The 23102-nt window shown below is 33.4% G+C and overlaps 1 protein-coding gene across 1 annotated transcript in view; it reads left to right on the top strand.

Annotated features, from left to right (window-relative positions):
* Positions 1–11647: 11647 nt before the first annotated feature.
* The window catches only part of LOC145247405 (NAD-dependent protein deacetylase sirtuin-2-like), a 307963-nt gene continuing 296508 nt past the window's right edge, over positions 11648–23102 (top strand). The window contains exon 1 of the mRNA XM_080109110.1: positions 11648–12295. Coding sequence (XP_079965236.1) covers positions 12274–12295 — 22 coding nt within the window. The 5' untranslated portion in view covers positions 11648–12273. The remainder of the gene's footprint in view (positions 12296–23102) is intronic.

Below are 23102 nucleotides of genomic sequence, written 5' to 3'. Positions count from 1 at the left end.
AGTGCATTGTATCATCAGCAAATTTACCCATTTCGAACTCAATATTATCGGGGGGGTCATTGATGAATAGCAGGAATGATAGTGGTCTGAGGATCGACTTCTGAGGCACTCCTGCATTAATGTTATACTGCTTGGATGAACGTCCATCAATGACAACTTGGATGATCCTATTGTCTCAGAAGGATCTAATTATATTTAGTCCAGTTATTTGATTAATAAATAATACCTAAAATAAAGTTTTCTTGAGGGTTTTAGAAGGCCTAATATAGACGGAATTATGTACTCCTGATCCAAAATTTAAGAGAACTTAAAAATCTTTAAAAGAAATTTTTTTTAAGGATAGATTTTAAATTCCTCCCACTTAAGGAATAATACAACTTAAAATGTTATGGGGGAAAAAGCTACATTCCAAACATTTAATGCAGAAATTTACATTTTCATAAAATGAGGCATTTTACACTTGATCAAAATTATAAGACTAGGGGTATAGATCATGTGTACTATTAAGGAATTTAAATATTTCAAATTTGCATTAAATTTGATTCATAGTGATTAGGCACCAATTAAGTAAGATTCCACAAATTTTAATTTTTACTAAAGATTCCCTAAACTTAAAGCTACATTTTAGATATTTTCTACAATGTAATGGATTTTGACCAAATGTAGAATAAGGATATTAGACTTAAAGTTTATAGTAGCACTAGCAGTTCAGCCCGGCTTTGCTCAGGCCCTATGTACTGTTCATAATTTTATGTGCACCTGTATATATATATTAAAAAATTTGACTCATATCCAGGTAACCTACATCTAAAATTTCAAGTGTTTAGACCCAAAATTGGCGGAGGAGTTTGGTAGAGTCTGCAAAGGTCAACTCTTTCAATTTTAACCTCTTGGCAGCCAAATTTTCGCCCAAAAACTGATTAAAAATCCTGCTGCATGTTTGAATACCCTTAATGTAAAATTTCAAATGTTTAGACGCCAAATTAGCTGAACAGTTTGCTAGAGGCCGCAAAGGTGAAATCTTTTAGACTTTGACACTTTGGCAGCAAAATTTTCGGCCAAAAACAGATTATAAAGCTTGCCCTGTGTCTGAATACACTTTATGTAAAATTTCAAATGTTTAGACCAAAAATTGACTGAAAAGGCAATGTTTTTTTTTAACTTTCACCCGTTAACATTTATTGTTTTGGGCTCAAATCAAATTAAAAAGTTTAATCCATGTCCAAGTAACCTACATCAAAAATTTCAAGTGTTTAGACCCAAAATTGGCGGAGGAGTTTGGTAGAGATTTCAAATGTCAAATCGTTGAACTTTGACCTCTTGACAGCCAAATGTCTGACCGAAAACTGATTAAAAAGATTTTCTCAAATCTCAATACCCCTTATGTTAAATCTCAAGTTTGTAGACTGAAAATTGACAGAGTAATGCACACACACACACACACACACACACACACACACACACACAATTTCACTTTTATAGATATACTAGCAGTTCAGCCCGACTTTGCTCGGATCCTATGTACTGTTCATAACTTGCCCTACATGTGAATACACTTTATGTAAGATTTCAAATGTTTAGACCAAAATTTGTCTGAGTAATTTCAGAGTTTTCAAAGGTCAAATCGCTGAACTTTGATCCTTTGACAGCCAAATTTCTGTCTAAAATCAGATTAAAAAGATTTTCCCAAATCTGAATACACTTTATGTCAAATCTCGAGTCTGTAGACTGAAAATTGACAGATAAATTTGGTAGGGAAATGTACACACACACACACACACACACACACACACACACACACACACTTTTATAGATATATAGACAGATTATATTTTAATTTTTGTAATGAAACATAAAAATGGTGCAAAACTGTTTCCTTCAGGAATTCTAATATTAATATAAAAATCTTCAGATCTTATGTTGTTCTCAAAAATATAATGAGGAATATTTTTGGAGGTGTATCTTATTTGTTTGTGTCTCTCTAAAGTATGGGATTTAAATCTTATAAAGACTACTTTACAATGTTTAAATCTCACTATTAAATGCAAGACAATCTTTTAGTATTATTTTATTTCATTATGAGATGGTCAAATATGATATATATATATATATATATATATATATATATATATATATATATATATATATATATATATATATACACTGGCAGTTCAGCCCGGCTTTGCTCAGGTCCTATGTACTGTTCATAACTTGCCCTACATGGAATACACTTTATGTAATATTTCAAATGTTTAGACCAAAGTTTGTCTGAGTAATTTTGTAGAGACCGAAGAAGTAATTTTTTTTAATGTGACCCCAATTTTGACCTCTTAACATTTATAATTTTGGTCTCAAATCAAAATACAAAGTTTTACCTATGTCCAAGTTGCCTACATCTAAAATTTCAAGTCTTTAAACATAAAATTGGTGGAGGGATTTGATAGAATCCGCAAAGGTTAATTCTTCAAACTTTGACCTTTTGGAAGCCAAATTTTCACCCAAAAACTAATTAAAATGCTTGCCGAATGTCTGAATACCCGTTATGTATAAATTTCAAATGTTTAGACCCAAAATTGGCTGAGTAGTTGGCTAGACACAGCAAAGGTCAAATCTTTTGAACTTTGACCCCTTGGCAGCTCAAATTTTCGACCCAAACCGATTAAAAATCTTGCCCTATCTTTGAATACCCTTTATGTAAAATTTCAAATGTTTAGACCAGAAATTGTCTGAGTAATTTGGTAGAAACCACAGAGGTCAATTTTTTTTTTTACTTTGACACGTTAACATTTATTGCTTTGGGCTCAAATCAAATTAAAAAGTTTGATCCATGTCGAAGTAACCTACATTTAAAATTTCAAGTGTTTAGACCCAAAATTAGCAGAGGAGTTTGGTAGAGATTTCAAAGGTCAAATCGCTGAACTTTGACCCCTTGACAGCCAAATTTCTGTCTGAAAACCGATTAAAAAGATTTTCCCAAATCTCAATACCTTTTATGTCAAATCTCGAGTCTCTAAACCGAAAATTGACTTTGGTAGGGAAGTGTACACACACACACACACACACACACACACACAATTTCACTTTTATAGATATACTAGCATGGGTCCCGGCGTTGCCCGGGTGTTTGGAGGTGTGTGTTGAGCAAAAAAAAAAAAAAGTGGTAAGAGGAAGGCAGGCTCAAATCTGCATTGTGAATGAGAAAAAGAATGGGGGAAAAACGTGGCGTCTTTGCTGTTACGACCACTGCTAAATTGGAAGTGACGTAGGTTTTAATTAAGGCTAGACAATCGAAAAAATGGGATGACTTTCGAAAATAGCGACGAAAAAAGCGACCCCTCCCTGTGGAAAAGTGCCCAGTTGAGGGTGAAGAAATTAATGATTTTAGCCAAATTTTCGGTATTTTTCGTCTGAAGGGTCGAGCTTCAAAACGATACTGATCTTGTGAAAATCCATCGCCTCTGTCGAAAGTTTTAGGCAGACATGCAAACATACATACATACATTTATATATTGGTAGCTCAAATGTTCGACCCAAACCGATGAAAAAGCTTGCCCTATCTCTGAATACCCTTTATGTAAAATTTCAAATGTTTAGACCAGAAATTGTCTGAGTAATTTGGTAGAGACTGCTGAAGTAATTTTTTTTAACCTTGACCCCTATTGTGACCCCTTAAAATTTATTATTTTGGGCTCAAATCGAGTTATTTAGTTTGATCTTTATCCAACGAACCTATATCTAAAATTTGATATGTTTAGACCCAAAATTGTCGGAGTTTGGTAGAGTTCTCAAAGGTCAAATCGTTGAACTTTGACCTCTTAACAGCCAAATTTCTGGCTGAAAATCGATCACAAAGATTTCCCCAAATCTAAGTACCCTGTATATAAATTTCGAGTCTGTAGACTTAAAATTGACAGAGTTATTGCGTAGGGAAATGTATACACACACACACGCAGACACGCACACAGACACGTTCATTTTTATAGATATACTAGCATGAGTGCCCGGCGTTGCTTGGGTATTTTGAGGTGTATGTTGAGCAAAAAAAAAAAAAATTTTTTTAAATTTGACACCTATTATGACCCCTTAACATTTATTCTTTTGAGCGCAATTCAAGGTATTAAGTTAGATCCATGTCCAAGGAACATATATCTAAACTTTCAAGTGTTTAAACCCAAAATTGTCGGAGGAGTTTGGTAGAGTTCTCAAAGGTCAAATCGTTGAACTTTGATCCCTTAATCGCCAAATTTCTGGTCGAAAACCGATCACACCGATTTTCCCAACTCTCAGGACTTTGTATAGCAAATTTCGAGTCTGTAGACTAAAAATTGACAGCTATTGCATAGGGAAATGCACACACACACACACACACACACACACACACACTACACACGTTCACTTTTATAGATATACTAGCATTTTGGCCCGGCGTTGCCCGGGTGTTTGGAGGTGTATGCTGAGCAAAAGTAGAAAAAAAAAACCCTTTATGTAAAATTTCAAATGTTTAGACCAGAAATTGTCTGAGTAATTTGGAAGAGACCGCAAAGGTCAATTTTTTTAACTTTGACCCCTTTTTTAGCCCTTTAAAATTTATTGTTTTGTGATCAAATCAAGTTATTAAGTTAGATCCATGTCCAAGGAACATATATCTAAAATTTCAAGTGTTTAGACCCAAAATTGTCGGAGGAGTTTGGTAGAGTTTTCAAAGGTCAAATCGTTGAACTTTGACCCTTTAACAGCCAAATTACTGGCCGAAACCCGATCACATCGATTTTCCCAAATCTCAGTACCCTGTATATCAAATTTCGAGTCTGTAGACTAAAAATTGACAGAGTTATTGTGTAGGGAAATGTACACAGACACATAGACAGACAGACAGACACACACACAGACACGTTCACTTTTATAGATATACTCGCATGGATGCCCGGCATTGCGCCCGGGTGTTTGGAAGTGTATGCTGAGCAAAAAAAAAAACAAAAACAAAAAACAAATCGGTCAATTTTTTTAACTTTGACCCCTATTATGACCCCTTAAAATTTATTGTTTTGGGCTCAAATCAAGTTATTAAGTTAGATACATATCCAAGGAGCCTATATCTAAAATTTCAAGCGTTTAGATCCAAAATTCTCGAAGGAGTTTGGTAGAGTTCTCAAAGATCAAATCGTTGAACTTTGACCCCTTGACAGCCAAATTTCTGACAGAGTTATTACGTAGGGAAGTGTACATAGACACACAGACACAGAGACAGACACACCAACACGTTCACTTTTATACGATCAAGTTTTTATCTCAACTGGAAGTACTTGCTTGTCTAGCCAAACTGATGAGCTATAAACAGCTGTGGATGACAATTTTCACTCCCTCTGTGGTTGAATTCTCGTAAGGAAATCGCCAGTTGAGTCTTTAAGCTTAAGGCATTGCTCATTGGGTATCCGATTAGAGTTCTCAGGCTCATTTTAAAGATATTTGTTGAGATTTAGATTTCCCTTACACTGTACGAGTGTTTCGTGGTAGTGCAGGGTAGAGGCATAGACTGTCAACTCGACAGTCCAGTTTCGATCTCGGCTTGAAGTGGTTGTTTGTCTAGCCACACTGATGAGCTGTAAACAGAAAAACAGTACTGTTTATGGCTGACTCTATTAGTATACTTGTATAGAATTCTTTCTCTGATGCATGTTTCCTTGAATGAAACATGCATTAGACGATGACTATATTTTTATTAATATAAACATATTTACATGGTTGTGACACTGGACATGCTAATGTTACAAACAAATTGTCGGTTAAAACCAGAATTCCTCCTCAGGTGACTTAATAAATGTTTGCTTTCCACAGAAGAAACCAGTCTTCAAAAACTTGGACGGTATAAATATTTTAATTATTCAACAAGGAATACAAATAAAACAAGAAAAACCTTATTCCATGGAGTTTCAAAGAATGCAATTCTTCTAATTAGAGGGAATAAGTTTGCAAAATATACAATAAATTTTGCAGGTTAATGCATCACCGGAAACAAATAATATGAAATTTATATTAGCATCAAAAAAGTCACTTAACAGTTTGAGGCAGTTTGGAGGGATTCAAGGGGATTGAGAAAGCAAGAAATGGAAAAAAGGGAGAAAAAGGACACCCACCCACACACACACACGCACACACAGACATACATACATACATATATATATATATATATATATATATATATATATATATATATATATATATATATATATATATGAAAGGGAAGAAAGGGTCGGTGCCTTCAGAGCTAAGCTAAAAACTTTATCCATAACTGTTGAAATGTATCTTGTCTTAATTTTGCCAATTTTTGTGTATTAATATATATATATATATATTATTTATTTATTTATCTTTGTTCTCTTATTGCAGTCTTACTAAAAATTGAAACTCCTTAACATCACTTATCATGTCTTATCATTCATGTTTTAAACTTTTTTGTTAAATACGCCTGGTATTACCCTAAAGTAGCCTTTAAATAAGATGCTCCCAATCTAAAAACATAAGCTGACCTCACAAGTTGCATTATTGAAACGTAATTATAAGTTTAATCTCAATAATCTCAAAGGTTCTATCGCGAGGTACCAAAAGCAAAAAAAAAAAAAAAAAAAACTTTCACGGATTAATATGGGAGGGTAGATTATCTTCAAATTCTATTCTAAACTGGGAATGGGCAAGGGACTTTACTAAGTAGATATAAATAAGTCCCTCTTACCATTTTTTTTTTTTTTTTTAATGGAGAGTAGATAATGCAGTGGATGTGTTATCGGCAGCTCCAGTAACTCTCGCTTCTCCTCTTTATTTTCCCTCAGTCCTCATTTCTAATGAGTGATGTTTCTGACAAAGAGTGAAGAAAAAAGCTGCTTCCCAGGTCGGTAGCACTTCATGAACAGTAGTCTGAGATGTCGGAAATTTTCTGTCTCTATGTCTATCCTTGCGGCCATGTCACTAGTAAGGATGCTGGAGGTAAACGTTTTCATCTGGGCTGACGTTAACCGCCTGATGGTCAGGGACCCGAACCTTGGAATAACCACTAAGGAGGCTGTCCTATCAGCAGGTGCAAAATACTAGGGCTGCTGTATTGCCATTTGGTGAATGGATTCTGGACCAGTAGTCTCTGGTAGGGCCTCTCGATGCCATACTAGTGGATAATTGTGGAATGGCTGACCCACTCAAATAAGACTGATGAAGAGGGGAGGTTCTGTCATGATTTTGCCATTGTCTATGACCTGACTCAGATTGTCCACAAGCCCACCCGAGTGGCCGATAGTACCGGTCAGTACGCAAGCCTTCTAGACCTTTTTCTATTCACTTCCCCTGAGCTAGGCTCGTGTTCCATTCTATCTCCTCTGGGATCCTCTGACCACTGCGTCGTATCAGTTAAAATAAAAATGAAATATAATAAATCTACAGACGTACCTCTCCACCGTACTGTATACCGATACTCTATGGCAGACTGGGATAGCTTCCATGCATTCATATCTGATCTACCTCTCCATTCCATATTTAAAAGGATGTGTCCTCTATAGTATCAGACCTGACCGAATGGTTACTTGTAGGCATAGACCAATTTATACCATCCAAAAAATTCCTACAAAAACCTAACAGCCAGCCATGGTTCTCCCCTGAATGTGCTGCTGCCATCGCACACAGAAATCACTTTTTCCGTAGCTACCAACGTAATAGATGCACTGAAACTAAAGCTGCTTTCAAGACCACCAGCAACCACTGTAAAAGAGTAAAAAAATATGCAAGAGAACTATATGCTCAATCCGTTAAATCCAAAGTAGCTGAGCAGCGGCTTGGTTCCCACCAGTTCTGGCAAATAGCAAGATCCTGAACAGAAACTTGCATTCTATCCCAACCATTATCAATGGACCAGAGGTCATCTCGACAGCATCCGACAAGGCCAAACTATTTGCCAAAAACTTTGCGGCAAATTCTACCCTGTGTGACGAAGGCCATCAACTCCCCATATTCCCTCCTATAACAGACAACACGCTCTGCAACATACAAATATCCGTGCATGAGGTCGCCAAGCTAATCAAGAACCTTGACTCCAGTAAAACAACTGGTCCGACGGTATTCCAATTATAGTGTTAAAAAAATTACAACCAGAACTTGCCCCCATACTTACCAAACTGTTTAAGCGTTGCCTTAAGGAGAAGTGCTTCCCAACACCCTGGAAAACCTCATCAGTATGCCCTGTATTTAATAATTCAGGTGATAAGTCATCCCCCTCTCAGTACAGACCAAAAAGTCTCCTGTGTGTCATGAGTAAGTTGCTGGATTCCACAATAAATAGAGAAGTAGTCAACCACCTCAGCAGAAATAACCTTCTTAGCGACACGCAATATGGTTTCCGCTCTGCAAGATCTACAGCAGATGTACTAACGGTTATATTTCATAGGATTAGCGAATCTCTTGACAAAGGCTTCATTTCTTGGGCAATTGCTCTCGACATATCAAAGGCCTTCGATAAGGTTTGGCATAAAGGTCTACTACACAAGATTTCCAGCTACGGTATAACTGGAAATGTTTTCTCGATCATTAAGTCATTTCTCTCAGATAGGCTCATAAGAGTAGTGGTTGATGGGCAGAAATGAGAGGCCCACAGTATTAATGCTGGAGTTCCTCAGGGGTCCATACTGGGCCAACTCTCTTCCTGATCTACATCAATGATCTCCCAAAACACATACTAAAATCTTTCGTTGACATCTATGCTGATCACACGACCATCTATGGCAACACATCAAAGGCCGTAAATGATGATGTTCTCTCTGATTCTCTCTCCTCTGATCTTGAGCACGTGGTACAGTGGGGAAAGAGGTGGCTGGTTACCTTTAATGCATGTAAGACCAAGCTCCTATCTCTACATCATAAACGCTCTGATCCCCATCTGGCATCAATTGAAATGGATGGCTCTCGTCTAAGGGAGGCCCCATGTTTTGATAAGCTCCTGGGTTTGACCTTTACACCTGATCTTAAATGGAACACATACATCAAGTCTGTGGCCAAGGTCCCTGGGAAAATGGTGGGATCCTTCTACCACTCCAGAAGATATCTCATTAATGACGCAATTCTCTATCTATATAAGAGCCAAGTCCATCAAAAACTGGAGTACTGCTGCTCCATCTGGGTGGGAGCTGCTAAAAACAGCCTATCCTGCCTTGACAGAGTACAAAATAGACTCCGTGGCTTGGTGGGGGATGCCCTTTTCTCTACCCTGCAACCTCTTTCCCACAGAAGAGACATAGCGAGCCTGTCATTGTTCTATCGTTATTTCCATGGCAGATGCTCATCTAAGCTCCATTCTCTGGTCTCCCCTCGCCAATCTTTTTCAAAAAACACCCGACTAGCTGAAACCACCGTCAATAATTTCCCCCACTCCCTATCTGTGCCTAAATCAAAACGTAGATACCATGAACAAAGCTTCTTTCTTAGAACTGCACGCCTGTAGAACTCTGTTCCGCTTTCCTCTTTCCCTCCCGACTTCAACCTGGATGTCTTCAAGTCCAACACAAACAAATTCCTGATGAACCGCCCCCCTAAGTAATGACACCTTACCAATTCTCCAATACTATTGCTACACTATCCCTTTGATTACTGTACACACAATAACCCTTATCCCTGTGTGAGCACTGGGCCTTGATAAGTGGTGAACTCCATGTAAAAAAAAAATAAATAAATATATATATATATATATATATATATATATATATATATATATATATATATATATATATATATATCATTGAGCTTCAGACAAATTTAGTATATTTGGTATAGTACTATTTATATGATATTATTTTCTTTCCTGCTATAACTGGAAAAACATTATTCTTGGAATATTTACAAGAAAACTATACATTATATTTGGTGGCTATTGGACAACACTTAGTGGATATAAAGGACTGTGGTTCTACATTCTCTCTGGAGTGTTTTTCAGTTCCATCTGTCTGTTCTCGAGGCGCTTGCCATCAGTTTTAGCCCACCCCCCTACTTTGTCCAAGCAGAGAAACCTTCGGCTACAGTTGGAACTATTGGGGAAACACACTCCATTTTTTTTTCGTTCCTATCCCTTTCGTTTACTAGTATTTCTACAAAAATAGGTTTCTTTTTTTTTTCTTTCAGACATATATCATTGAAAAAGTGGTCTGACGAAAAGCGTTTCAGGTTTTATTATATTTTGTGATTCTTTTAATCGACTTATTTATTTTGCCCAAATGTATATTTATAATATATAATCCCCCCCCGCCATTTTTATTTTTAGTAAATTTGACATTTAAATACAGTCCATTTCTTCTTCATTATTTTAAAATTTTGCCATTCCAATATATATATATATATATACATATATATATATATATATACTAGCATTTCAGTCCGGCGTTGCCCGGGTGTTTGGAGGTGTATGCTGAGCAAAAAAAAAAAAAAAAAGAGTAAATTTTTTTTTTAATTTGACCCCTATTATGACAGACAGACAGACAGACAGACAGACACGTTCACTTTTATATATATATATATATATATATATATATAGAGAGAGAGAGAGAGAGAGAAGAGAGAGAGAGAGAGAGAGATGTGTGTGTGTGTATATATATATATATATATATAAAAGTGAACGTGTCTGTCTGTCTGTTTGTCTGTGTACATTTCCCTACGCAATAACTCTGTCAATTTTTAGTCTATAGACTCGAAATTTGAAATACCGGGTACTGAGATTTGGGAAAATCGATGTGACGGGTGTCAGCCAGAAATTTGGCTGTTAAGGGGTCAAATTTCAACGATTTGACCTTTAAGAACTCTACCAAACTCCTCCGACAATTTTGGGTCTAGACACTGGAAATTTTAGATATAGGTTCCTTGAACCTGGATCTAATTTAATAAAGTGATCTGAGCCCGAAACTATAAATTTTAAGGGGTCATAATAGGGGTCAAATTAAAAAAAAATTTACTCTTTTTTTTTTTTTTTTTTTGCTCAGCATACACCTCCAAACACCCGGGCAACGCCGAGCTGAAATGCTAGTATATATATATATATATATATATATATATATATATATATATATATATATATATATATATATATAGATAGATTAACAGTAAAAAAAAAAAGTAATTTAATATGTATTTACCAAAGTTACATATAGGCAAGAAACACATAAATATAAAATATCTGATTCTTTTAGCATAGATTAAATTAATTATTTTTCAATAAATTTGTAGATTAATACCATCAGTTAAGCCCTCCGCCTCCACCCCCAATGAGATTATACGTTTTTAGGTGATTATGTGTTAACACCTAAAAAATATTTAGCAAAGAAGAAAAGAAAAACCAATTATTTTAGAATTTTAAGTGTGGGATTTGTTTCATATATAAATTTAATGTAAAATGATCGTCCATTTTCAGGACATTTTAACTGTTAGAACTGATAACTAAATTGTTTTTACCACCAATCATGAGTCAGACTTGCAAAGTCGTAAAACCACACGCAATTGCCCTCAAAATAGAGACCCCCCCCCCCAAAAAAAAAAAAACGTACAAAATTTATTTCTTATAGTAAAAAAGAAAAAAAAAATGAAAAGAAAAGAAAAAATGATCAACTGCTATAAAACTCTTGAATAACTATGAAATGGGGGATCATTTTATGCTAAAGTTATATCCCAAACTGATCACACTTTAAATTCTGAATTTTAGTTTTTCTTCTTTCTATAATTTTTTCAAGGTGTCACACATTACTGCCTAAAAAAAAAAGTAGAATCTCATTTTTTTTTTTTATGGAAGGGCGGAGGTGATTTAACACGGTGTGTTAATCTATAATGATACATAGTTGCGTTGGACCCTGGCAACATGTGAGTACATCTACTAGTTTATTATAACTAGATCGATCTCCATTTACTTATCTGATATATGTGTAAGTTAATTTAGTAGAGAAATGGCTTCAATGTCAAGGTTTATTGAAGGGAGATAACTCTAGTTGACTTGAACAGCAGTCGGCGGCTTTGTGTTCGTTGATGGACGTGACAGTTGAGTTTTTGCCGATCGAGACGCCACCCTCTTTGTTTTGGTGAGAGAAATTCTTGCCTTTTACCGGAGTGTCACGTCTTGGAGATTTCTTGGCAGTATTCCAGTACCATTCTAGGTTCCATTCGTTCCATTCGTATCGTCTCGGAGTTTTTTGGGAAAACGCGAACGGGTGATTTTATATCATCGTATCGACCCTCAACTGAGAAAAAAAGGGGAGGAATAAGAAAATGTCTGGCCTTAATAATTCAGGTTCGTATACGAAATAATCAGTTTTATTTTGGATTTCATTGAAATGTGGTTTTATTCGTAAATAATGTCCCTTTTTAAAAAATTATTAACAATTAAAAAATATTTTCCAGTATATAAACTTTTTTTTTTAAACTTAAAAAATCTTTGTCAAAAATGTTGTTATTGTTTTTATTTTCAGACGGACATGTAAACATTTTTTGTTTATCTATCAATAAGGAGATTTCTAAAATGTAATTGTTAGAAATATCAAGTCATTGTATTCTTATCAAAATCTCTATAGTTCTATTAATAATATCGTGTGACCACTCTGTGAGTGTGTTTCTCGCCTCTGCGTGACTTGCCTGTTATTTTATTTTTAATTATTATTAATCAATTATTTATCGAAATAAAAAATGCAAAATAAAACTAAATTTTAAGCCTTCTTAAAAAAATACAAAATTAAATCCACCAGAATGCATTTTGTTTCTTAATAAACAAGTCAGACATTTTAATATTTTGTTAATCATTTGAAAGTTATAGAATTAATTTGTGAATTTTCGAAATGTGATAGGAATTTGGAGGTGTTTAAATTGTCGATTAGAAAATCATTTCTGGCTTTAATCTTCATTTAATTGAAAGGTCAAAAGTTTTTTTTTAGCTTTTACACCTAATAATTTTATAAAGGATTAAAACAACATTTCCTTAAGTTATAGGTTGATAACAATTTGGTTCAATTAATAATTTAATTACTAACATTCAAAATCCTATTAAGAAATAAGTAAGATAATAATAAAAGGACGGGTGTTAAAATAAAAGGTCTCCCGGGCAACATCGTATGTAAAGTAAAAAAATAAATAAATAGATTTATAAAATTAAATTTTTAGAAATATCAAAAAAGATAATTGCTGTGTTGTCAAAATTTTCGACTTTAATTTTAAACAAAGAAACATCGATTATTTAAATTTTGTTAAACTTTGCTTGAATTGTTTATTTAAATATATTTTTTTAATTAATTGTAATTGAAGCCTTTTACTTTCTAGCTCTTTGGGTTTTTGTTTGTTTTGTTTTGTTTTTCCCCAAAAAGAAAAGATGGAACAAAAACCGATTCTAAATCAGCTGGACAGTAAACAAACAGCGTTATGACGACTGGGATTCTTTCTTTCTTTTCTTTATCACCCCCTCTCTCTCAGTTGAGTCTTTTTCTTTCTCCATTTTTCCTTCTCCTTTTTACTCCTCCTTCGCTTGCGTTTCGTCTTTCTTTCTTTCTCCTATTTTATCCTCTTCCCTGTTTGCGTCTTTCCTCTTTCTTTCACTTTCCTTCTTTTTACCCTCCGTCCGAGTCTTTTGCTTTATCTTTTGTATTCCCTATTTCGTTTGCTTCTCCTCTTCTTTCTTTTTTTCCTTCGCATGCGCCTATACCCTTGTTTCTTCCCCCCCCCCTTTTCTTTGCCCTTTTCTTTATTTACGTTTTTTTTTTTTGCTCTTTTCTTTTTTACTTTTTTCCTCTTCACTTTTACCCCTTCGCCTTTTATCTCTTTTTCCCCTTCTCCTTTTATTACTCTGTTTACTATTTGCGTCTTTTTGCTTTTTTCTCTTTTTCATCCCTCTTTTCTTTCTTCTTTTCTTCTTATCCCCTACGTTTGCGTCTCCCCCTCTCTCTCTCTCTCTCTCTTTCTCTCTTTCTCTCTCTCTCTCTCTCTCTCTGTCCCCTCTATTTCATTTGATTTTACCTCCTCCTTTTGTCTTTTTTCTTTTCCTCTCGTTTCCATCTCCTTTTTTACTCCATCCTACTTTTGTGGGCTTTCCTTCCTTACTTCCTTTCCTTTTTTGTGTTTCACGTGTTCAATGAAATTTTCTGAAAGCCTGTTAAAATGTATATCATTCTAAATAATTTACGTGACTAAAATAGGAATTTTCTTTTTTTCTTTCTTTTTTTTTTTTTCACTTTTTTAGTGGGTGAGGTAGAATATTTAAAAACCAAAATCATTCAAGAAATTTTTAAAAAATTAATTTTTGGTGTTTCCAGCCTCACTGGATGCATACAATCGCAAGAATCAAACTAGCAGATCAAGAAATTTATCGATTAGTTTTCAAAGAAAAGAAATGATTTGATTTTAAGTAGAGATTAAATAACAAATTATAATTTCATTTTAAATTAAATTAAAAAAAGATTTTTTTTATTATTAAAAATCTTTTTTATTATTAAAACTTTTTTATTATAAAAAATCTTTTTTATTATTACATTTTTTATTATTAATTTTTTTATTATTAAAAATCTTTTTTATTATTAAAAATCTTTTTTATTATTAAAAATCTTTTTATTATTAAAAATCTTTTTTATTATTAAAAATCTTTTTATTATTAAAAATCTTTTTTATTATTAAAACGTTTTTATTATTAAAAATCTTTTTTATTATTAAAATCTTTTTTATTATTAAATTCTTTTTTATTATTAAAAATCTTTTTTATTATTAAAAGTCTTTTTTTATTATTAAAATCTTTTTTTATTATTAAAATCTTTTTTATTATTAAAATCTTTTTTATTATTAAAATCTTTTTATTATTAAAATCTTTTTTATTATTAAAATCTTTTTTATTATTAAAAATCTTTTTTATTATTAAAAATCTTTTTTATTATTAAAAATCTTTTTTATCATTAAAAAATCTTTTTTATTATTAAAATCTTTTTATTATTAAAAATCTTATTATTAAAAGATTTCTATTATTATTAAAATATTTTTTTATTATTATTTAAAATATTTTTATTATTTAAAAGATTTTTTATTATTAAAAATTCTTTTTATTATTAATTTTTTTATTATTAAAAGATTTTTTATTATTAAAAATCTTTTTTATTAAATTTTATTTTCATTATTAAAAATCTTTTTTATTATTAAAAGATTTTTTTTTCATTAATTTGTTTTCGAAAATGCTTAAACTAAATTTATTAACAAAATTTTTTGAAAGTATCAACTTTATAGATTTAAAAAAAAATATTGTTCCATTTTTAGCAAGGGGTTAAGTTTAATGCAAACTGATGTGAGGCCTACTCGAGTTTTTTCATCTTTGTACACCTTTCCAAAAGAAAAATCCCATTTATTTACGAATGCTTTTTCAAAATTTCAAGCAGAGGAATCAGTTTGTTATAAAACTGAGCAAAATTTTAAAAATTAAACTAAAAAATGTTTTAATTTGATGACTGACTGATATAGTAATCTTGACATTTCTTTTTTTAATTAAAACTGAAAATATGTTTTATATTGACAACATGAATTGGAATAAATACATAGCAGATACTGCTAAGTCTGCTGCAAATAAAATAGGTATTAACAGGTATGAGAAGTTTTCTAGCTCGTTACCTTTAACGAGCTAGAAAACTTCTCATACCTGTTAGACATCTATAAAGCAGTCATTTGCCTTTAAATGGAATATTGTTGCTACATCTTGGCTGGTGCACCAACTATTACTCTCTCTCTCTCTCTCTCTCTCTCTCTCTCTCTCTCTCTCTCTCTCTCGGATTGGGTGCAAAAAAGAATCTCCAACCTAATAGGTCCCACACTGTCTACTTAGCTCTAACCTCTGTCCCATCAAAACAATGTTGCATTACTATGCTTGTTTTACAAATACATCCACGAAATGTGCTCTGTATGCATTGGACTTGTAGTCCTTCAACGAAAATAACCCCTAACCTATTCAACTAATAACAAAATCCCACCCCCTAATGTAAAAATTTCCAAATGCAGGAAAATTTTCTACTGTAATTACTTTTGTTGGACTACTTGCCTTTGGAATTTCCTTCCTGCTTTTTGTTTTCTGACTATACTAATATGCAGAAATTTAAATGTAATGTGAACAAACATTTTGCTACACAATTCATCACCATAAATCTGGTCCCTAATTATACATTTCAGTAACAATGTGCCTTGTTTGAGGTGCATAAAATAAAAGAAGAAAAAACACTCTTCAGTTTAAATTATAAAGATTTGCAATTCTTTGATAAAACAGGGGAACACAAAATGAATGTTGTTCTTTTGTTTAAAAAGTTCTTGTTGCAATGGGCTTATCTGCTGGTTGGATTGAGTCAGCTTCTTCCATGCACCATGGTTCTGAGTAAGGTTGTATAAGATGGTTAATCGATTGCGATTCCACTGTTGAAAACCAACCATCTGTGAACCTGGGAGCCCAGCCAAGTCTCCATTGATGGCTGTTGCTCCTGCCCTCAGCTGCCCTCCGATATTCTTGCTCACCCAGGTAGAGAGGTAGGAAGGATTACATCAGGAGTAATTCTTTCTATGAACACCTTAGGCCATAGAAGAAACGTCCCATTTACAAGTATCTTGAATTGTCTGCGATTGGTAACTCATCATTTCTTTCTATAACTGTTCAGATTATTCATCAATCAATCAAAAACGATACCCGTATAAAGTGGTCCAGTCCTTTTTCCGGAAGAGCAGGTTAAAATCATTAACATTTCTTTAATGGTATTACTCAAACATGACCGTCAACAACAAAACATTAACATTCATAATATACTATTGAAAACAAATTCTGTTTTGCTCAAAGAATTAATTTAATATATCATTGGTATTCTTCTAGTGTGTGTGTGTGTGTGTAATATATATATATATATGTGTGTGTGTGTGTGTGTGTATATATTTTTTTCTACATAGGCATCACCACTTATCAAGGCCAAGAGGCCACTCGAGGATAAGGGTTAAAAGAGTGTACAGTAGAAATTAGACAATATTAGACAATAAGTTAGTAATGGGAATTCAATGAATTTGTTAACAAGTGGAACGGCTCATCGAGAACTTGTGTGTGTATATATATATATATATATATATATATATATATATATATATACGTACACAACTTCCTAGACTGGCTACTTGTGAACCGGAAAACTCATCCAAGTCTTCTTTGATGGTTGTCCTCCACGTCCTCAGGTAAAGAGATAGGGAGGATTCTATCAAGAATTAATTCTCCCTCTCAGCGATGAGCTTCATGTTCGAACCAAGAAAGACATTGCTGCAACAAAACAGACAGCAGAGACTTCAGGTTGAGGCGTTGGTGTTAGGGGTGCAAATAATGAATCAAAATAGTCGATTTTTGGTAAAATCCTACTTCGGTCGCCGACATTATTTAGTGATTTCACATATAGTAACATTAAAACATTAACATTATGTGATAACAAGTTTTGTCGTTAATGTGAAATACCAAAATAAAAAATCTGATAGAAAATAAGTTAAGAGACTAGCTATGGAAGAACAATAACTCAAGTTCACAATTTTCTAGTTCAAAGACAATGTTCTGAACTTATAACTGAAATCATGTTAGGATTTTAATTCTGTTGATAGACTTTTTTTTTATTAATTTCACAAACTTTGTAAATTTGAATCCTGTTTGCTTATTTGCGTTTATAAGGTCCACATAGCAAACTGCTGCAGCTCCAAAGTAGGTATACTAATTAACAGAACACTTCGTTCGTATGAAATACATTCTATGAATGTACCAGTTTGCAAAACCTTTTTACTCTATATTTACTTTTTACTATTTTGTATATCAATCGTTAAAGCATGTGGGTCTCATCTTATCTCGGCTATGCACTGCAGAAATTCTCTACCTATCCTCTCCAAATTTTACAACAAATGCCTTGCTGATTTTTTGATAGCTGGAAAATTGCCTCTGTGGTACCAGTGTTAAAAAATTCTGTTGAAAGAACTGATCCTTAAAATTATCACTCCATTAGTCTACTCCAACTTTTGCAAAAATCTTTAAATTGCTAATCAATCTCGCTTTAATCCACCGCTTAGTTAACGCTAAGTTTATTTTATTGATATAAGTAAGCCCATTCTACTGCAGATATCTTAAAGGTCATCTCTGAATGCATATGCCATACATTGGACAAATAAGGTGAAGCTAGAGTAGTTGTGCTTGATGTATCAAAAGCTTTTGACAAGGTACGAAAATTAATTTGTACAATATTACTGAATGAACATATACTTCAGATCCTTCCTAATCAAAAGAAAGATCCAGGTTGTCCTTCAGAATCATGCATTTAAACAACCTGACATTTATGTGTGTGTACCCCAGGAGTCGATCCTTGGACTTTTATTATTACTGATCTTCATAAACGACCTCTCTTGATGCAATTGTGTCCAAGATGGGCATATTTGCCAATGACACCACATTCTATTCTATTTTCTAAATTTGTAAAGCCCCTTACTCTATATTTACTTTTTATAGTTGGTATATCATTCTTTATTTATTGCTGAAGTAAAATAGTTTAATTAAAATACACGATTGTTATGTTCTTTCTTCAAAAGCTGTCACTCCGATTCAACTTTCTGCACTTATCTATGAGTATGTATACTTTTTTCTCTCACGCAACATCTGATCTTTTTTGTAGGTGGGGCATAAAAATTCTTACAACTTAAGAGAGCAGCATAAAACATGAGATCGATTTTTAACATGGAGAATCTAATTCCCTGAAAAAGGGGACACTTTGGATTGAAATCAGAGTAGTATTTACATGGCCTCGATCTTAGGAGCACTCTTTTTCCTCAGTTCTCAGAGGACAATTATCAGCATTTATTTTCTCCAACCATATCTTCCCAAATCCGGAATTCATCAATTTCAGAATTAACAAACTCCTTTGAGTAATTCCCAAGGAAATTAAGGCAGTTTTAGCCATTTTGAGATTGGGTTCTGTGATGAAAGAGATTTGCACTTTACAAATTCACAGCATACGTAATGTTTTGCTGGGACCCTATGTCAGTAGTGATTAAGTTAGCTAGTGTGAATTTTGACAAGGGTCACATTTAGTGCATACCAAGATGACCTTAATCTGCAAATAGAATCGTCCCCAGAGACAGGTGAGTAAATTGAAGCAGAGGTCAAATGCTATAGACAAAACAGGAGTCGAACAATGATGAATGACGTCACGTTTTCTCAGCTAGAGAGAAAAAAAAACAACAACTGTAGAACGACATTTGTAGGCATGTAGACAATTACTATATAAAAAATTTAAAACCCCAAATTTTATAGTATAAACAACACCTCTCCAACCCTTAAAACCATTAGAAAGACTAAATGGTATCTATACATTTAAATTACCCCTGGGAGAACGTAACTCACATAATGATATTAAAGCTAATTGCTACATTGGTTATATGACAACTGTCCTATCCTGTCACCTTACCATGTATCTTGTGCATTCTAGCTCAATTTATCACCATCTACAAAAGCAAAACTATCCTCTCTTTGACAAGATTTTAATAACATTAAAATAATAATTCTGAAACCAATTTTAAATAGTTAAAAATACTCGAAGCTATCTACATCAAAACTCAACAACCTGCAATTAATACTATTGCCTATGAAACTAGTAATAATATTTTAAAATGGTTACTGTAATACAATTCATTCCGAGGACACTAATTCTGGCATATGGCATTTAAATTGTTAATGCCCGTTTCACAGCTGCTTTTAAGGTCTTCCTCTTTTCTCCAGCTTTTTGTTCATTTGCTTCTTTAAATTGACGCTGATTCAATGAAGAATCAAAAACGTTCGTAAACCCTATAGAACCTATATGCTTTTTTTTTAATTTAACATGAAAATAAATAAATAAATAAATAAAAGTATAATTAAGTAGAAACTCTTATTTTTAATAATGTTTGTTTAAATGAAAAAATGCTACCTAAATACACACAAAATTCAACGCTATTTCACACGATTAATGGTAGCCGAATGGATACGGCCTCCGCTAATCGAGCCAGAGATGTCTCGTGTCGCGGGGTTCGAATCGTTCGACTGGTAGTAATTGTGACACCCTGCACTGAAGAATCCCGAAAGGATGAAACACTAGTGTCTGTAGGTATTTAATTATTATAGTAAAAAAATAATTATGACAGCCCCTTTAAGAAATACGTTTCTTATCGTTGAGCACTTTCTGTTGAATAAAAGTCGGTCAATTTAGCTCTTATGCGTAGATCGTCGTATAACGATTTGATCACTGTCTGTCTGACGTAATGAACATTTAAATTAAAATGTTTAAAATTCAACGCTATTTCACACGATTAATGGTAGCCGAATGGATACGGCCTCCGCTAATCGAGCCAGAGATGTCTCGTGTCGCGGGGTTCGAATCGTTCGACTGGTAGTAATTGTGACACCCTGCACCGAAGAATCCCGAAAGGATGAAACACTAGTGTCTGTAGGTATTTAATTATTATAGTAAAAAAATAATTATGACAGCCCCTTTAAGAAATACGTTTCTTATCGTTGAGCACTTTCTGTTGAATAAAAGTCAGTCAATTTAGCTCTTATGCGTAGATCGTCGTATAACGATTTGATCACTGTCTGTCTGACGTAATGAACATTTAAATTAAAATGTTTAAAATTCAACGCTATTTCACACGATTAATGGTAGCCGAATGGATACGGCCTCCGCTAATCGAGCCAGAGATGTCTCGTGTCGCGGGGTTCGAATCGTTCGACTGGTAGTAATTGTGACACCCTGCACTGAAGACTCCCGAAAGGATGAAACACTAGTGTCTGTAGGTATTTAATTATTATAGTAAAAAAATAATTATATATATATATATATATATATATATATATTATCATTGTTATTATTATTATTATTAATGATACTAATAATAATATTCAGAATTTCAAGGTTTAAGCTCAATGGATGTTAATGTTTAATATCAGAGCAGGTATGAAAAAAAAACATAAGTTAGATTCCAGTAACCATGTCTTTTATTCAGCTTTAAAAAATCCAAATTTTTGACAGACCATCATATATATAATATACGTTATGTATGTGTGTGTGTATATGTACAGGATTCCTGAATTAAATGATCATTGTTAATTTTTATACACATCTGCTAAGCGTGAGTGTTCGTAATGTAGGCTATATTTAGTTTGATTTAGTTCCATGCAAAAGGAGTAGAAACCCTTTGTGAAAATTCAGATCCTTCCAAGTTTTGTGAAATTTTAATAATAAGTATTAGACATCAGTTAATAAATGTTCCCTAAATTCCGTTGAGATATTTTAAAGGGTTTTTAGGGAGCATAATATGGATACCTCCTCCCATTTTAAAATCAAAATGTATCAGATTTGCGTTGAATTTTTTCCATAATTATTAGACAACAATTCAGCAAGATTTCCTGAATTTTAATTTCTTTTTAAGACTTTTTAAAGATTAAGCCTAAAATTTTAGAAATTATCTCGAATCAAACATATATAATTGATTATAATCAAAATTGGAATAAGGATTTAAGACATAAGTTTTAATATCATAATATCTTGGTTTTAATTTCTGTAAGTTGACATAAAAGTGGTGTAAAACTGTTCTGTTTGCGAAATTAATTTTATCCGTCCTGGAACAAGTATTCTTCTGGGGCACTTAAAAAAAAAACTCTGTGGATCTTTATGAGATGTCGCAAACAACTCTATGCAGCACAAAATGATTTGTTCATATTGTGAAAATTTTGTTCATTCGCTATTGTACAAAAAATATAGTTTGGGTAATTTTAGGATATACCATTCTTTGTGTCATGGTAATAGGGATGGGGTGGTCATAGTCATCAATGTATCTCTTTATGCATCTCTGCATCTCTGGGAGATAGTTGATTTGTCATGATTAAATTTGAAGAAGCAATTCCATCACTAAACGTACAGATTGGATAGACACATCTTGAGAATTGTTTCTTGTTTTGGAAGCGTCCCAATCTGCTTTTCTTTTCTCCATTTCTAAAGGAATCTTTCTGCAAATCTAAAGGGAATCAATGAACACAACTTATCCACGTTTGTCCCATTCATACTAGGCAACAAAATAAATCACAAAGGAACCATTATTTCACAGTTGCGTTAATAGTTTGCAAATGTTTCCTTTCTATTCAGTGAAAAGTATTTGCTATCATTAACTGTAGAATAATCATCATCATATTTGTTTTAACATCCATTTTACATGTTGACATGTATTGGACGGCTTTCATACATTCTTTCAACGTGGCCATATCATCAATATCTCGTTATGTACTGTCCAGATTTAGTCTTCCTCTGAGCTCGTCAGATCTAAGCCTGTTTATAAAACTCACATTACACATCCATTGTATGATTCTCATATCATTTCTCTCCATGCAATGCATGTCCTCAACCCTCAGCATCCACTTTCATACAATGTAGAATTATTTTTAAAATTGCTACTCGGCACTATTTCAAGACAATTTATTAATACTCAGTCAATAAAAAAATAAGTGACTATAGTCAAAGATGACATTATGGCACTAGGTGTGATGCCGAGTAGACTTGTCAGTGTTATGGTTATTTTCTATAATATACCAGGATATCATATGAATCGAAGAAAGTTTGTTATTTTTCCACAGGAAATTAATTGTCACCCTGTGATACTATGGACATACCCCCCCCCAAAAAAAAACAAGTGTTAGGAAGTGATTAAAACAAGGAGGAAAAACTATAACAAAATAGGAAATAAGCTGATAAATAGAACAGAAGGTATAGGAAGTGAGGTTAGTAAATTGTTCACCAACGTATACAAAAGAAAGCTAAAAGAGGAAATGTTAATCAAGGTGTGGCAGTGACTGAGACAAAGGACCGGACATAGAGGACAATATATTAATAGTTTATGGACAGTTTTAGGAGTAGCGATGAGTTTTGAAACAGTTTATGACAGTTAGGGACAGTTTACAGACAGTTTCCAGTTTGGGACCATGGACAGCACATTGTGGCTCAGCCCCTTACATCCAAGTGGTGATATGTTTTGTAAGGGGTGGACATGAGTAAAAAAAATCAACTGAT

This window comes from Euprymna scolopes, chromosome 25, assembly GCF_053919585.1.
Source record: "Euprymna scolopes isolate OS-2025 chromosome 25, ASM5391958v1, whole genome shotgun sequence".
Taxonomy (NCBI): domain Eukaryota; kingdom Metazoa; phylum Mollusca; class Cephalopoda; order Sepiida; family Sepiolidae; genus Euprymna; species Euprymna scolopes.
Note: the sequence above shows the minus strand (reverse complement) of the source record. Positions and strands in the feature narration are given on the sequence as shown.